Source organism: Pezoporus wallicus, unplaced genomic scaffold (genome assembly GCF_028554395.1).
Source record: "Pezoporus wallicus isolate ANWC-B61680 ecotype Strahan unplaced genomic scaffold, APGP_CSIRO_Pwel_v1 contig_1876, whole genome shotgun sequence".
NCBI classification, from domain to species: Eukaryota; Metazoa; Chordata; class Aves; order Psittaciformes; family Psittacidae; genus Pezoporus; species Pezoporus wallicus.
In genome coordinates this window covers 645,483-662,585 of record NW_026638337.1, presented here as the reverse complement: position 1 = coordinate 662,585, position 17,103 = coordinate 645,483, and the positions used below count along the sequence as shown (strand labels likewise).

At 44.1% G+C, this 17,103-nt stretch overlaps 2 protein-coding genes across 3 annotated transcripts in view; one reads left to right on the top strand and one right to left on the bottom strand.

The window, feature by feature from the left end:
• SLC7A1 (solute carrier family 7 member 1) overlaps positions 1 to 7,594 on the top strand; it is a 57,179-nt gene extending 49,585 nt beyond the window's left edge. Inside the window, exon 13 of the mRNA XM_057410389.1 lies at positions 7,280 to 7,594. Coding sequence (XP_057266372.1) covers positions 7,280 to 7,500 — 221 coding nt within the window. The 3' untranslated portion in view covers positions 7,501 to 7,594. The remainder of the gene's footprint in view (positions 1 to 7,279) is intronic.
• The window catches only part of MTUS2 (microtubule associated scaffold protein 2), a 169,697-nt gene that overhangs the window by 5,460 nt on the left and 147,134 nt on the right, over positions 1 to 17,103 (bottom strand). For both annotated transcript variants that reach the window (XM_057410384.1, XM_057410385.1), the window contains 6 exons: positions 11,853 to 12,067; positions 9,431 to 9,536; positions 7,492 to 7,565; positions 5,799 to 5,897; positions 4,258 to 4,377; positions 1,222 to 1,319 (listed from right to left, as the gene is read on the bottom strand). In XM_057410384.1, coding sequence (XP_057266367.1) covers positions 1,222 to 1,319; positions 4,258 to 4,377; positions 5,799 to 5,897; positions 7,492 to 7,565; positions 9,431 to 9,536; positions 11,853 to 12,067 — 712 coding nt within the window. The remainder of the gene's footprint in view (positions 1 to 1,221; positions 1,320 to 4,257; positions 4,378 to 5,798; positions 5,898 to 7,491; positions 7,566 to 9,430; positions 9,537 to 11,852; positions 12,068 to 17,103) is intronic.

Genomic DNA, 17,103 nt, shown 5'->3' with positions numbered 1-17,103 from the left:
GCTGTACCCAGACTGTTACTGTGGAAAATCACTGTCCTCTGAACTGACTTCCCAGGCTGACCTCAAGAATTTCTCCCCAGAGGTGTTCTTCAAAACCAGTATCTACATAGTTAGAGGCAAGAAGCAAAGCACTGCAGCCAGGTGCTGGCCATGGAGGGTGCTATTCACCCAGCCAGAGACAGGCAGCTGCAATGCAGAGATGCCAAGCACTGACCCAGACACCCTGGATGCTATTACAGGCGTGGAGAGAGACTGCCACTTCTAGACCACAACTCACTCAGCCCAAAGCATCAAACTGGTCTGGGGAATCAAGACATTTAAATCCCTGTTTTTCTTCCCCAAGCACAGCAAGCCTGCAGACACCCACCTCAGACAGTGACATGTGTGTTACAGGTATTTAAATCAGGTGAGAGGAAATATAATCCTCACCCAATCCGAATGCTACTTTAAACAGTGCTGCCTTTTTAAAACATCTACATGCGAGACAATTATTAAAGGCTGAATCATTAAAAAAGAAGACACTAGAAAGAAAAAAAACTAAAATTAAATCAGAGATGAGATGCTGAGGCTTTAAAATGTCAGCTAAAAATTAAATTGCATTTGAAGCAAATAGCATTATTTCTGGCAACAATGACAGCTACGCAGCTTGTGTGCTAGGACAAGTTCAGCTCCAGCATCAATCCCTGGTTCCCCTTCCTCCTGGCTCTTACTGTGGTCTCTTGCCTTACAGCAGACTAAAATCTGTCCAGGACAGTGACTGTCCTACCCTTCTCCTTCTATACCACCTAACACAAGGAGCCTTGTCACCTTTGTCAAGTTGTGACAAGGGTGCAAACAGTGCAGATGAAAAAACACACCAAAGGATAACTCGGCCTGGGTGACAGTGGCATCATTAGGATGTCTCTTCTGAAACTGTCCCATTTCCCATCCTCATTACCCACTGACTAACGGGTCTCAGGGCACTGATGCTGAGATTAGAAGCCACTGGCAACTTTTCTTTCAGCATAATAATCATGGGAGTACACAGATACGTGGCCTTCCTTACACTGAAGTAAGCAAACCCCAATATGAAGGAGATTTGATAAAACAAGCAGAACAGGACACCAATGCACTTTCAGGAAGAAATAAGTTTTTTCCCTTAGGAAATAAGTGTCAGCCTTGGGCAGCTAAGATCTGGAGTCTCCTTCCAAGCTCAGACAGATTGCAAATATCAGCACAAACCTTGTTATGACAGTATTTTGCTCAATCCTGGCTCTGAGTTCTTCATTCTGCTGTTGCAGCATGGTGATTCTTTCTTCCAGTTTTAGGTTTTTTTCCGCCTACAACAAAGGGAGGTTTGTTCAGTCTGCAGAAAGCCCAACACCTGATCTGAGAGAGTCTGTTCCTTATCGTTATTTGTCCCTAAAGCAAATTCTGTATTTGAGAAAAGATGAAGGTGGTCATCTTAACCGCAGCTGAGACTTACAGATCTGAGTCACACCACATCATACTGCAGAAGTGGGGTCATCAGCAGAGCATTCAGCAGGGGCAGAGCTGAACTACCTCTTACTGCTAACTGAGGAAGAGGAAGGTCTTAGTCTTGTGCAGTGCATATAAAACCTCTTCCTCAGTGGTTCCCCCACAGTTTTTATCCCTCAGGAGCCAGAGTTACCAGATGTTGCTCTTGGACAGAGAGCTGGTGGCGCTTGGGGATCATGGGGTTGGAAATGGCACTGTGGTGCAAGTGGTCATCCAGTGATGAAGGAGGAGTGCACAGTGGTATGATGTGCATCATCCAGCTCAGGTAATCTCATCAGACATAAATGTCTGGCATCCAACCTCTAGGATTATGATTCCCTAGTTTTGGGGAGGAAAGAGTTACCTACCAACACAGATTACACCCAGCAGCAACCTTAGACTGCTGCTGCACTCACATGAGGTGGGCTGCCCTTTGGAGACACTTCTCTCCACTACTGACAGTGTCGACTTTAATGACAGGCTTAAACTAGACATTTAACATTAAGTTACAATTAAGTGAAATGAATCCTATCCCAAGTGTAGGCAGATTTTACTTGGGACGTTTCAAGGACAGAGTTTGAGGATGTCAATAGCAGTGTATTAAGATGTCAGTAAGATGTTTGTAGGCAGGTACCACAGCCTGAGATGCCCTGTTTTCCCCAAGTTTTGAATTTGACGTACTTTATCACCTTAGCTCTTAATTTTCTATCAGTTTGAATTTTGCTGAATTCAACATTTTTGCAAGAAAACAAGATAGCACAGGGTAACCTTAGCTCTGTGTGAGCTCTGTTATTGAATTTCACAACCTTTTATAAAGAACCAAAATATTGTGCACTGGAGTTAGCAATAACTCACACTTTATGTCAGAGGCATCAGTTTTATGCAGTGGTTTCCAGCCTAGGTAGGTAACCATAAAGGGTACTCCCGATTCTCAGATATTCTGGCCTATCCCAATATGTTTTGTTAAACCAGAGCAAATACCGGGCTCCGTTTTGAAATGCTCTGAGAGCCATTTTTGCTCCCTGAATAGTTTTAAGAAGTAGTAGGTATGTCAGCATGTAGCGTGGAAGAAGATGTGCATCTCCTGCCCTTTCCACTGCAACCCTCACCCTATACCATGCCTCTCCTGCCACCTTCATTTCCAGCCTCCCCTTCGCAGACAAGGAGCCAAGCCTGACCCTCTATTTGAAACACTTTCCTGCTCCCATACAAGGCATCCCATCTTTCACAGCATCTGGAGATGTCCTAAATGTTCTGATACTTATAAAGGCGGATCTCAGAGTAGTCTCATAGACCTTAGAGCGGCCTTCCAGTATCTGAAGGAGACCTACAAGGATGCTGGAGAGGGACTCTTCATCAGGGACTGTAGTGATAAGACAAGGGGTAATGGGTTCAAACTTAAACAGGGGAAGTTCAGGTTAGATATAAGGAAGAAGCTCTTTACTGTGAGGGTGATGAGGCACTGGAATGGGTTGCCCAGGGAAGCTGTGAATGCTCCATCCCTGGAAGTGTTCAAGGCCAGGTTGGACAGAGCCTTGGGTGGCATGGTTTAGTGTGAGGTGTCCCTGACCATGGCAGCAGGGTTGGAACTTGTTGATCTTAAGGTCCTTGCCAACCCAAACCATTCTGTGATTCTATCTTTATACAGAAAGCCTTTGTGCCCCAGCAGCCTCTGTGTTACAAAGGACAGGAGCAGGACTGTGTCTTGTATGTGGTTAATTAGCGAAAGCAGCTCATTACCAGGAATTATGTAGGCTGTTGTCTGGTTTGTATTTTTTTCAGTAGAACACTATACAGCACGTTTTCAGACGCTGGCTCAGCTCTAGGGGCAGCGTGTTGGAAGGAGCACAGTGAACAAGCCTCAGTTGTAAAGAGGCATTTTTCTGTACAAGCACTTAAGCATTTGTTCAGCAAAATAAGCATCAGAGTTCTCAAATTTCCCTGCAAATGGAAACAAATCTTGCTGAATGCTGTGCTGAACCAGCTGCCCTGGCTCCCCAGCTGAGGCATTACCTCACCCTGCCACCACACTGTACTCTTACTGTCACTGTAGGTTATGCCTTACAAAATGAACCTTCTCTCCAACAAAAATGGTAATTGATGGTGAACTGGGGAGTTCTTCATTAGGAAACGCCACAAGCAATGAGTGAGAAAACAGTGTAGACTGCAGAAAAGCATTACTTTAGGGATGGAGAGACCTCTCCTAGCATAAGCCTTGCTAGGGACTGCTTGCTGAATATTGCTAATTCATACTTGTGCCTTGGAGCTCCCTAAATGCCTGCACAAGCAGCAGCAAGACACATGTGGCTCAGTCTTCCTCTACTTGCCCTTTCCAGCCCTAAATGGTTACCTGGCTCCTGTGGTGCAGGTTGGGGTACAAAATGAAGCCCTGGACTAACACAAAGTTCCACTTCTTGCATTCTTCCTACACCACTTCCCTCACTGGCTATGTAACAGGCTGAGGATGTGTTGCATGAAAAAGCAATACAGATCAATGGATGTGTGGGAGAAATCCAGAGTGTCATTGGTGGGTGAACGGATGGGAAAAAGTCTCAATTTCTGAGTGAAAGCCTGAGACATGGCACAGGTATGTAGGTTGACAGTGGAATCACACAATATAGATCCATTTGTGAACCCTTTTGACTGTGTCTTGCCTCAACCTCATGTGTTTCCTCACCCTTTTAAAGTTCATCTGCTGTAAACAAACTTCTAGTTTATTATCTCTCTGTTGTCTCTTCCAGAGGAAAAATGATAACTCACCTGTTTTTCTAGGTCCATAATCATCTTCTCCTGTTGGTGAATCTGGTGGTTCTTCATTTCCAGAACATGTTTTAAGCTCTTCAGATCTTTCTCTAAATGCAGATATGGAGCTCGTACAATCTAGGAAATATACCAGGTGCTTTGATGTCAGTTAGCCATAAACACATCTTCATAAGACAAAGTTTCCTCAATGCACCCAGTGGTTTAGGAGTCTCAGTGATGTGAAAACCACCTAGACCTGGGCCTCTGCAGCCCATCAGGACCCTGACATTCTCTCCTAGACCATCCCTTTGGTTGGATAACCAACAGTACCTTTCTTTTGACCACCCTGATGGCTAGAAGGATGGGAAGCCAGGTTGTTCAGAAACCTCATTCCTATTCCTAGCTTGGGAACATAGCAGTTCTTGACAACTGTGTTTTATGATTGTGCAGGGATTTTGGCTTTGAAAAAGTACAAACATGAAACTGAGGAAACTAGACAAGGGGACTGGAGTTGTAAACTCCAGTGTTCTGTCTTGCCTGCCCCACAACATCGCAGTGCCTGTTAACAAAGATCAGATATAGCGGGAAAAAGTTCTTCTTTGGCTTGAGAACTTCAGATGCAGGGGATATTAGGGTTAAACCTGTGGGAAAAGGATGTACTCTGAGTTATACTCATGAAATACTGTCTTCTGACTTAAGCTGCTCTGGATTTTTCCCAGTGTAACTCACTCCAGTGAGCTGCTTGGTGGTGCTTGGCATTAACATCAGTGTGATACAGCGGAATTTGTCCTTTCATGTAAATTAAGTACTGCAGAGGAGGTGGAAAGGGACTGATGCTGCCTGTTTCCCACGGCCAAGCCTGGTTCAGACATTTTTGCTCCTTTCTTAAGGAGTTATTGAGCCCCTTCCTCACACCACTACTTTCATCCTATTCCTTCTGTTATCTTGATACAGCTGCCCATGGGGTTGTGCTGTGCACACATTGAAATGGCCAAGGTTTTTTTCAGGGTTATTTAATTTCAGATTAATTGCAGTGTTCACTTACACACTGTAAATAAACAGCAGTGCCCCAGCAGAGAGCAGTTGAATAAATACTTCAAATGGCAGGACTGTCCCTTGCAAATCCAGGAAAAAAAGAATAAAGGAAAAGAGGGAATGCAGAAGAAGATGGTTCAGGAGGCACACGCACACGTACCACTAAAAACAAAACCCCCAAAATCCTAAGTGTGCAAAGACATAAAAGTAAAGAGAAAGAGAGGAATAAGGGAAAGAAGATAGGCAGCAGTAAGGATACACTAGATGGAGTTAATGAAATGCTTTGGAAACAGAGCTAAAAATGCTATGTGAAAGAATAAAGAAAAACAAGTAAAATCAGAAAACGATGGACCTAGACTAAAGTTTCTGACTCCTCCTCAGAGCTCAGGATTTTGGGTCTTGTCTGGGGTCTGCTCCCCCAGTGCCTGGGATAAGGATCCCAGTGTTATCCACTGAGCCGTCTAATGTGAGTCATACTTAGAAATGCCTAACTTGATGACTGTATAGTTATAGTGGCCATCTACCTTCAGTTGTTCCTCTGTGTTTTTCTTCAGAGCCTCTTCAAATCGGTCTGCTTTGGCCTTAAGAGATTGGTTCTGGAAGGTGAGGGTGTCTATCTGGTCCTGCAGGAGAGACACATCAATGAACACCCCAGCCATGTTACCACCCCTCTTACATTCATACAAGTCAATCTGCTCTGTGAAACCACCAGGGCAACGGGACAAGGCTTAGGAAGCCCTGCAAGGTAGGGTTTTTTACATAAGGTCACTTGAACACAGAGTGGGCTTTGTGATAACCCAGTGCCTCAGGGAATCCTGAAATCCCTGCAATGCTTGAGGCTGGCTGACACTGCCTCACACTAGTTCATGAAATGTCTTTGACGCTAAATCACCCCATCACTTTGGGCTGGATGAGAAGGAGCATGTCCTTCCTTAAGAGAGCTGTCATTTGCATCACAGGCATGAGGGAGATCATTTGTACAGTCCCTAGAGTCTGAATGAGGTAGTAGATATCTTCTCCCTCCTTCTTTTCTCTTTCTAGCCTTAAAACAAGGTAAAAAACAAGGATTTAGTGGTGTAAGCTTTAAATGACTGTCATTTCATCTCAGAAACTATAAATAGGAACAACATGTTATTTTAAGCAATCTCATTTCTGTTACCATCAAAGGCATTCCTGCTACCTCTCTCTATAAAACACCTGTAAAAGCCACAGTTGCTGTGAAACCGGTGTTTTTATCTTTCATATATGAAATTGCTTGGTTGTAACATTACATCAGTGCTTATTGCAAAACTGCGGACATGCCTCAAACTGTCAGAGTAGATGAGGAAGGCAGTGACAGTTGCTGCGTGCAACAGTATGTGCTAGTCAGGGGTTTTAAAAGCTGTAATTCATCTCTGCCTACAAAATCAACCAGAGCCTGCATTATTTGCTGTGACATCTTTGCTTGTTCAGACAAGATCTCTGAACTCAGTGTGAATCACAGGAGCACGCTTTTGCCCTCCACTCCTTGGGATTTCTTCATCTAGAGAGTGAGAACAGCACAGAAATACAAGGATTGAAAAAGCTGAGCTTGAGCGTGGTGTTAAACAGCTGGATGTGGGAGTTGTGATGTGCAGGACTGACCCCGGCTGGCCATAGCCTGGCTGTACAGTGCGACCAACCCTGGTCCATCCCTCATCAGGAACTGCATTGCCCTCCGGCAGGAATGAAAATGTGCCAACACCGTGGGACCAGCTTCCACGCATTCAGCCAGTGGGAAAGAGTTTAAAGCATAGGCACAGGGCCAGGCAGTGTTCCTTTCCGGTCAGCGCTTCTGAGCATGCCACAGGGTACCATACAGACAAGGTGATGCTCACAGCCACCTCAGGTGCTGAAGCCCTCCCCACCACGCAAGGAAGCGCTCAACTTCATGACTCATGCCAGGCCAGCAGGGTCAAAAGGACATTTCTTTGCTTTATCCAGCTGCCTTATTGTCCCTTCAGGTTTGCCCTCTCTTTTCTTTCAGATGGTGTTGTGTTGAACCAGCCAAGAGGGAGGATAAAACCTGAAGGAGCACCTTTTCTGCTAGATCCCAGTTTGGACAGGCAGAGGACAAGACAAGCTATAGCTGGTAAGACGCAACAGCCTGGTGTGCTGGCAGCCAGCAGTGGGGCTGGGGCTGCCCCCTTGGCTGCTCCACAGCATCACTGCAGGGGTGGGAATAACAAAACAGCTAACCTGGAGTGAGAGCCGTAGTTTTTCAAAGTTCTCCTCCAGTTGTGCCTTTTCCAGTTTGTGAGCAACACTGAGTTCTGGGGAAGAAACACAGACATAACATTGCTAAGTGAAGTCCAGCAAGCCAGGCTCTGGGAACACAGACATCATTAGCCATGTGCAATTCGGGATGCAGTTTTAGGGCATGGATGCTGAGTACAAAACTAGTAGCAAAATACTCTGAAACCTTAGGTAAATTGGTTTTGGGATCAGAATTTCCTGATCCTTCACTGGATCCTCTATTTCTACATGACCAGATTCTGATTTTTCAGAACTGCTCAGAATTCCCAGCTCCAGAGAGCTCTGATCCGGACAGGGTCAGTCTGACAATGGTTCATTTACCATTCAGAGTGAATATCCCCACATCAAAGATTTTGAAATTAGATATATTTAAAAGCTGGGGTTGCAATTTATTTGAGAAGATAGAGAGGGGTTCAGAGGCTCAGATGCAAAAATGCAAATGATTGTGCTTTTCCAGGAGCTGTGGCAGATGACCTGTGAGGTTTATTCCACTAGTGAGACTGACAGACCCAAAGACAAATAAGCCCCCTCTTTCTGTTACGTAATGAAAGGTTTCAATACTAGAACAACTCACTCTGGACTTAATAATAACCAAAAGTTTAATAACCAAAGTAAAATGTAATGTAATGTCTATGCCAATGGCATGAAACTGTCATTCAGTACCGTTCTTCCTTTTTAAACCTACCTTTTTAGTATATGAACACTCTTTTTTTTGTGTCTTTACCCTCAACTCCATGGGGTTTTCCCCTCTAACCTTTGCTCACTAGCCACAATAACAGCAGTAATAATACTGATGCTCTAATGCCCTGTACAGCGCACTAGATAGCAGCTGCTGCAATGCCTTTTCCATGCACAGGAGGGCATTTCATACCCGCACCAAAAGTAGGGAACACAAACTTGACCACAGCCAAATTTTATCATCAGAAAACACTGACAGAAATGGACAGATAAGAATATCCTTAAGCAAAGAACAGCTTTTTTTGTGTGTGTTTATTTATTTTCAAAATTGTATATGTTAATTTAAAAATAGTAGGTTAGATACCATCTCTGCCTAGAGGAGAGGGGAATAGACTCTTCTCAGCTCACATTATGCTCTGGGCTGTGTCTGTAATCGACACAGTGCAAAGCTAAGCAATACGAGTCTGTTTGGGGAAAGCTGTGGGAAAACCTACTTAGAGCTATTTAAAAATTAGACTCTCATGCTTATATGTAAAAAGATAAAAAAAGAAAAAGAGGATTGTACAGATACCATTACATATCAGCTAAGGCGTGTGCAAGGACATATTTAGGTACTGAACTGTTAGGGAGGACACAGCTCTGCCAGAAGCATCAAATCCCAAGGAAAACCCATGAAACAAAATTCTTTATAACAGCGCTGAGGTGCTGATTTGCACCAGCGTGTGGCTTTGGTCTGCTCAGCACGGCCACATCTTTTGCTACTGAAAATTGTGAGCATTGTTTTTAGAAGCAGTATAGGCATTTAAGCACCAAAATTCAGAGATGCTCGGTGACCTTTGGCTTCCCAAGCACCAGTGAGCTCTGGCTTCCCAAGGATTAGGCTCTTGAGAGAATTCTCCATGTGAAGTGAGGTGGAATTTTATCTCTGTGTTCAGTGACTCATGGAGAAAGCCTTGTCTTTGGCCCAAAGACCCCTAAGATAGTCTCAGGTCCAAATCAGATGCTATACACATTGTACACAGCTCTCCCTAACGCCTAGGACAAACCTGGTGGTCCCCCCCCCACAACATGAAAGCTCTAGACCCACACAAATTTTCTGTATCCCCTGTTCTGGAGGAAGAAAATCCAGGCTTACATGACCTCACTACAGTGCTAATCCCAGCTCTGGAATAACTCTGTAGCCATGGAGTTGTCTTTGTCTTACCTTGGATTTTGCAGTCATTCTCATCCTGCAGCACTGTGATGGCAACTATGTGGTTATTTTCCAGCTGTAACATTGCAGCTTCATGTACAGCTGTGATATCTTCCACCTGCTCCAACCACAATGAATGGAGACATAGAGACAAGGTTAGACGTGTTGTGGCCTGCCAAGAAGCCACTGATAGAGAGCTCCAGTGAGCTGGAAACAGGAAAGGCATCTACTGAGAGTGACGCTTCCAGTACCTGAGACAGTTTTATTCGTTAGGAAACAGGCATGTTGATGCCTTGAGCGGTAGTAAATAGTCAATGCTGATAGTGGTTTTGTTCTTTTAACTTAATGGTGATAAAAGAGATACATAACAAAGAAAAGGCAAAAAAGCCCTTAAGTGAAGAAGCCATTTGCAAAATGTTCAGAAATCTCAACATTCCGTTAATCTAAATTGATGGCCTGACTCCCTTTGATGGTCAGAGAAATATGCACAGTACTGAGCTACCCTGGCTTTTGTCTTCACGGCACTTTGCTGCAATGATTTTTATTGTAAGGTTTTGAATTAACTTCCCTGGAAAGTGCCTATGAATGATTCACAGTTCTAAAATATTTATTTCTACAGAAACATTGAAATTATTATCAGTGGGCATGAAAAAGGAATTGCAATCTGTCACACTTCCTCTTGAAAAAGAGTATCCTACAAAGTCATCAATACCCGAATTCCTATGTATGTCCTCTTGAGCCATGTATTTTGAGTCCACATCAATAAACTGATGGAAGGTTATGACAGCACCTTTTTCAGTGCAGACACACAAGTTCTCCGGTCAGTGTGGAAGTAAGCAAGACAGCAGTGAAGCCACAAATCTTCCTCCCCAATCTCATACTGAGGCCAGAAAGAGGTCCCGCTGCCTCAAGCTGTGCAGTGCACCACACACCACATAGTACAGAGCCATCATGGGAGCAGGGATACAGCTGGAAGAAAGCTGTGGGCAGACTGTGTTCCTGTGCACCCAATGGGTTGGGACTCCTTCAGTACATTGTTAACAGACTTGGGTAAAGGCAAAGCAAGCTCCCTAATGATGGTGTTTTGATATGCATCATTAAAGACAATACAGTAAGAGGTGGTGATCAAGGTGCTGTCAGTGGTCCAGAGCAGTTTTGCATCAATTTGCTTTTTTGGGTTTTGTAACCACAGGGATCTTATTCCCTCCATTTAACACATTATCTGTGATAACTAGCAATGCAGAGGATCAAACTAATTTGCTTTTACAATGAAACAGCTGTTCATTGCAAATTAATGTGACTTTAAACAGTTTTTTTGCTCACTGTTATGTTAAATAATGGCAGAAAGTTACTGCAGCTGAGCATGTCTTGAATGGAATAAATGTTATTTCGATGCACTTAACTGTCAAATGCATGTGTTAGATTACCCAAAAGAAGCAAAATTTCCACGCATATTGGGAAAACCATGCTCTTAGAATGAAAGATAGGCCTTTAACATGGAATTTAAAACTATCTAAACTAATTTTCATAATAATGTGGGTGGTGAAGAACTGTTTGCAAAAAGAACTCAGTGGTGAAGAACTGTTTGCAAAACAACGAGGATTCAGCCTGCTGATAACATTGCAGGGAAAATAAATAAAGAGCAGAGAAAGTGGGGCTAGATGACTCAGTGGACTACTAATGGGATAGGGACTATCATTTCTCTTTTCCGAGAGCACAGTCCTTGAACATGCTGTCTGTGTGCTGAAACCTCATGAGTGTTGCCATGTTCTTTACCTTGCCCTTGCTTAAGTCTTTATTCATACACTAATTGCTTCTTAGCTGAGCAGCACCCCATAGGAATGATTTGCTCAACTCCAACATCTTCAGAAGGTGAAGGATTCTCCTTTCACTGCCACCATCATTGGCAGGTTATTTATCTAGAAAAACAATTAAATAGGTTCCAGATGGTCTGCAGGGATTTTTCTGTCTTCTGCGTGTTTCATATCCACATCCCAAACAACTCTGTTAATCTTGCAGTGTAACCTCCTGTCTGCAATTTTTCATAGCAAAGAGTCTACTGGGAAGCAGCTCCCTTGGATGCTAATTCCAACTTGTCACTAACTGAATCTATAGGCTTGATTAACTCAGTTAACCCATGTCATAGTTATTTCTGGCTATAAAAATGCTCATGAGTTAAGTGCCTCTTCTGTAATTCTGGCTGGGACCAGTGCCAGCTGAGCAGTGTCAAAGCTGAGCAACTCTGGTCCCTCAAGTAGGCTCGCTCATTTTGGCATGCTCTGAGCTGGGTGCATCTCTTCCTCTGAGCAGTAGAAGGGAGAACCAGTCATCGGTTCGGTACCTGTGTCTTCATGTTGGAATGTTCCATATATTTCATTAGCTGAACACAGTACTGGCATAGTCTACTCTTCAAAGGGAACAGGCAGAAACTGACCTGGTCCTGATGCTGCAATTTGACTTGCTCCAGCTGCAGCCTGTGCTGCTCCTGCAGACTCTCCCTCTTGGTGTTGTACTCCTCCTGCAGCCGCTGCTCTAGCACCTGCAGCTCCTCCTGCTGCTGCTTGTGAAGCTGCTTCACCTCTTCCTCAAAGCGCCTCTCCAGCTCCTCCTTCTTGCTCTGTAGTTCCTTCCATCTTGCTGTGTTGAGAGCTGTAGAGACAAGACCATACAGTCAGGCTCAGAAGTCCATGGGAGCAAATTGTGGCATCAGATCTATTTGTACAGCACTGATCAGAGCAGTTCTCTCTGACTCTGAGGCTCCTGTGAATCTCCAATAAGACACCAATAAGCTCTGGCTGTTGCTTTTTTCTCTGTCCCTTTTCCTCACACACACACAAACCCATGTTTGTTTGATTGCAAAACTGGGATCAGATGAAGCATAATAATAATATTAATTAGAGGAAGCAGGGAACTCCATGGACCCGCAGGCTGACTGGATGTCCCCTCCTGGCCAGCACAGTCTTGGACACACAAATCGAGGCTTTGGGGCTTTTACTTTGCCTTGGATATAAGAAACAGCATGTGAGACAATCACTTGACACAAAGCCTTTCAACTGGGATACAAGACTTTTCTTTCAAACTGTGATCATGACTAAGTCCCCACTTCCAGCCATGCGCCAGGAAGGCAGAAGCTGCCTGGGCTCTCAAGGCACATTCTGTGCACATGTTATGCAGGGGGTGTGATTGACCATTTGACCAGGAGAAGGAAATGTAACTCATATGTCCCATTTTCCAGCTGTTAGAAGCTGCTCACCCCATAAACCTGATTTTCACAGCAGCTCCACCTCTTGAATCCATTAATGCATGCTTGCTTAACTTTTTTTTTACATTCAAAACACTATCGTGTGTGCTTCATGGACTCAACACAAATGAAAGGCTGGTACTGAAGGCAATCAGAAAAAGTGAAATTTTTCCTCTTGTGGACTAACACAGTGACCATGTGTCTGAATTCACAGAGTTATAGAAGTGCAACTCCAACACTTCCATCAAGCTGAGGATATTCAGTCTATTTCCCATTTGGTTCCCCACCAGTATCGTTCCCTGCGTCCCTAGACAGCAGTGTCGTGAACACTGTGTCCTCAGCCTTTTGCTTTGCTGAAGAACGTTGCAATCAATCCAGATATTGAAGACCTGAGGCAAGCCAGACTACATTTGGAGAGCAAGTTTGCTGATGCAAAGATCTAAAAGGTAAAACGTGATTAAAGTCATCACGACCATAACATTAAGAACAACACTGTCTTCTCAGAGATGTGTTTTTAAAGGCACTTCTAGACCTTTGTATTGATTTAGAGCCAGAGCTGATTTAGAAAAATGATCACCTTTTGAATATATCATCTGTGATAACCACTCATCCTTCCTTTGGCATGCACGGACCTGTATGGCATTGTAAATCAGCTGACTGGAAGCAGCTGCCTGCCTGGGTAGACAATTTTTGAACGTTTCAAAACCATATTTGTCCTATGACTATATATTTGCTCAGAATGGGGCAAACCCTGCGTGTGTTTTGCTGTCTTTTTCTACTGTGGTATCATACTCTGCTCATTTTTTTTCGGGATAGCAACAGTTAATCAAAGTTACCTACTGCTGTGACCACAGATCATGTTAGGTTGCTGTGCTTTAAGCCTTAAACCACAACATAGGTACACCTGTGCAAGGTAGCTTGGGCACTCAAGCTAACCATCCCCTTCCCCATATTTTTCACCCTGTTTAGAGCTCTGCTTCCACACTTATTGGACACCAATATCCAGACAGATATCACTACTGGGGTCCTGTTCTGATCCTGATGTTTCCTGGATCACTAAGATGGACTCTGTCTCTTTCAAGTTCTCTGCTCCTTACAGAGAAAAAATGAGCATGAACTAGTGAGCTTAGCACTGCACCAGCAGCACATAGGAAACTTTCCTACCTGTATCATACCCAGAATGAAACAGCAGAATTTACATGGTCATTAGCTGAAATGTCTTGTCTCCTGGCAGTTTGGATTAGAGCTCTAAACCTTTTCTCTTGCTTTTTGCATTTTGATTTTCTTTGGCATACCAAGTGATCCCAGAGCTGGAGGGCAAGGGGTAGTGCTTGATGCTCTGCATTCAGTAGAATTCATACTTACTCGAGCTTTAAATTGGAGCTGTAATGAACCCTGTCTCTCTCCAGCCTCTCTAATGAGGTTACCAAGCACACAGGGAGGGCTGGCAATGAAATGACATGCTCTAACCAAAAGAAAGTCCATCTGAAAGTCTTTCTGTAACCTGAAACAAAACTATTCACAAATCAACCCTAATGCAGGTGCAAAATGGAGGGAAGAGGAAAGCAGTGAAAGAGGGGCTGCAGGGCATGTTCACCAGGCACCCAAAAATGCTATTGGAGGCAGAAAACGAAGCCATTTGCCCAGGAAGTTTTCCCTATACCAGATATACCTGAATATATTGAATATACACCTCCAACATGAAGGAGTGACCCCTACCACAGTCTCCCAGAGCCATATGAGGCCAAGGACAGAAGTGGTGAGGAAAGACTGAATTTTTTCTTAGACAGGAGATGGACCTTTGGGCCTGGACCCACTGGGACAGGAATAGCAGAAGGCAGCACCCGTGCAGCCCTGTGGCTCTGTTACGCAGCTGGGGAGCAGCACTCAGCATGGGAAAGCCTAACTGGCCACAGGCGGTGTTTAAGCAGTTTAAGTGGCTTTAGAGGATGGTTCTGGCGAACCAGGCTGAGTCGCCTCCAGTTATACAAGTGTATTACTGACCTGGAACAAGACAAACAGAACACAACTGCTATCAGCTGTTTTCCAGAAGAGTTACACATGGGTTTTTATTTCTCTGTAGGTATTTCAGTTACTGCTTAGAGGCTGGAAATGACTGACATAACATGGCATTTCCCAGGATGACAGCACGCTGGGTTAAATGAGAGCTGCTGACATTGCTTCCCTGCTGCCTGAGCACCAAGTGGCTTTTACAGTGTTCAATAGATCAGCGAACCCCATTTCAGGGCCATGCTAGGGAGGTGATGGAAAAGGAGATGTAACTACCAGACTGATTGTACCACACAAACGGGAGCAGGCTTCCCAGGGAAGTGGTGAAATCACTGTCCCTGGAAGTGTTAAAAAACCGTGTAGTTGAGGCACTTAGTGACATGGACTAGTGGTGGACTTGACAGTGCTGGGGTAATGGTTGGACCTGATGATCTTAAGGGTCTTTTTCAATATAGTCTATGATCCTAAACCCAGTCTGAGGCACAGCTCAGCATCCCCAGCCCTGGCACTTTGTGTTTCAGGGAGCAGTTCTCATGGGAAGCTGGAGGCTGATATCATGTACCCTTGCACAGAGACCGTCTGCTTCTGACATGAAGAGTGGGCTCTTTGCCATGCAGACTCTACTCTTCCTCCTGACCCCTGGCCACAGAGCCACAGACAAATCACAGCCACCTCACTCAGGGTAAAGGTCCTGACTGGGAAGCATATCCAGGGGGAGGTGGTACACAGGCTTTGGCTTTCAGACCATGAACACAGACAAATTTTAGACTTGACATCTGATGGTCTTCCATTCATGAAGTGCTTACACATCTGCATCCCTCCTCTCAACTCACTTCACATGCCATTTTTCTGGCAGCAAAGGAGCAGGTAATTCTGACATTTAATTTCCATCAGTTTGAAGGGAAACAGCTGGTGTTCAAAGCGTCTTTATTCCAGGAATCTCGGTGTTGAATGTTGCAGCTGAAAAGTGCTTATAATTATAATTTATAAAGATGGATGTCTTGAGCATGGAACAATTGCTTGTCATGTTTTCTGAGCCTTGGCATTTCTAGCAAAATACATGAGCAAATCTTATTGCATAAAATAACAAGTCCCTCAGCATTTATAGAGGCCACATTCCTCCTCAGGGCTGGGAAGGGAGAATCACTTTCCTATTTCACTGCACGCTGATTTCAGATAAAGTGCGATACTTCACAGCAGTGCTGGAGGTAAAGGTGGATAATGTTATCCAAACCTAAATGTTTTGCCTGCCTCCAGAAGGTGCAGGTCTCCCTAGGCTATTTTACCAGGATCCATCACTGCTATTGCTTAAATCGTGGGTTTATGTACCAAAAGAGATTTCATTAAAAATATGTTCTGACTTTTCTGAACAGTGGATTGTTTCTCACAGCTTCATTGCTTTGTACAGCAGAATCCTTCAGTTTCTGCTGAAGTTAATAAAGTCTGTGTGCTTTCAAAACCAGGCACATTCAGCACCTAAATCATAATTCTGAATTAGTTATTGCCTAAACAGCTAACTGTTGGGCACATGACCTGTATCAACCCTGGCTAGTCCAGCCTTGTTTTATTGATTCATTCATTTGAATCAGTGAGTCTCACATAGTGAAATTACACATAAGAAATCAGGAATTTCAGACCAACACCCATGCTGTTTAACTGGACTGCTTGTTTTGAAATAAATGAAAGACTACTTGGCAAATGACTGAGACAAGGCAGAGCTACAACTTCGTTGCAGTCAAAACATGCTCTGTAGGTTTTCCCTACACTTCTTCATAGAGTCATCTATGGTGGCTGTTGTCAGATAAATGTTTCATTCTTTATTTGCATAAAGCTTGTCAGAAGATGTACAATACTGTACAACATACAGATTCATCAGATAGAAAGACCAAAATAACTCTCGTGTAGCACAGGTAGGCTGCAAGTCTCCCATAGCACCCAAAGTCCCAGCTTGCACTGCTTTAGAGACAGCAAACACCGCACTGATGAGAACTGCTCTTATGCACATGATATATGTCATCTCACCTTGTCCACAGATTTAAAACACTGGCTATTTCACAAAATCAAATATTACAGTTTTCATCCAATGGAAAAGAAAGAGTCCAACAATTACTTACACTAAAACCCATAAACATTCACCTTCTGTATGTATGGATACTACCGGGATTTGTACTCCTGATTGGTGTTTTCACACCCTGCTGGAGTACAGTACCTGAGTGTGTTCATTTTTTTGTCCATCCCTACCGGGCATGTTGCAGCTCAGGGCTGTATTGAGAGGTCATCTTCAACAAGCAGGACACATCACCAGCCACCCCTGTCGCTCCTAAACAGCTTCTGCTCAGCATCTCATTGTCTGACAAGAGTGGTGGCTTGCTCAGGAATAAGTGGCCTGTGATGGCTCCTCACCAATGCACATGCCCACAGGACCACTGAGGAA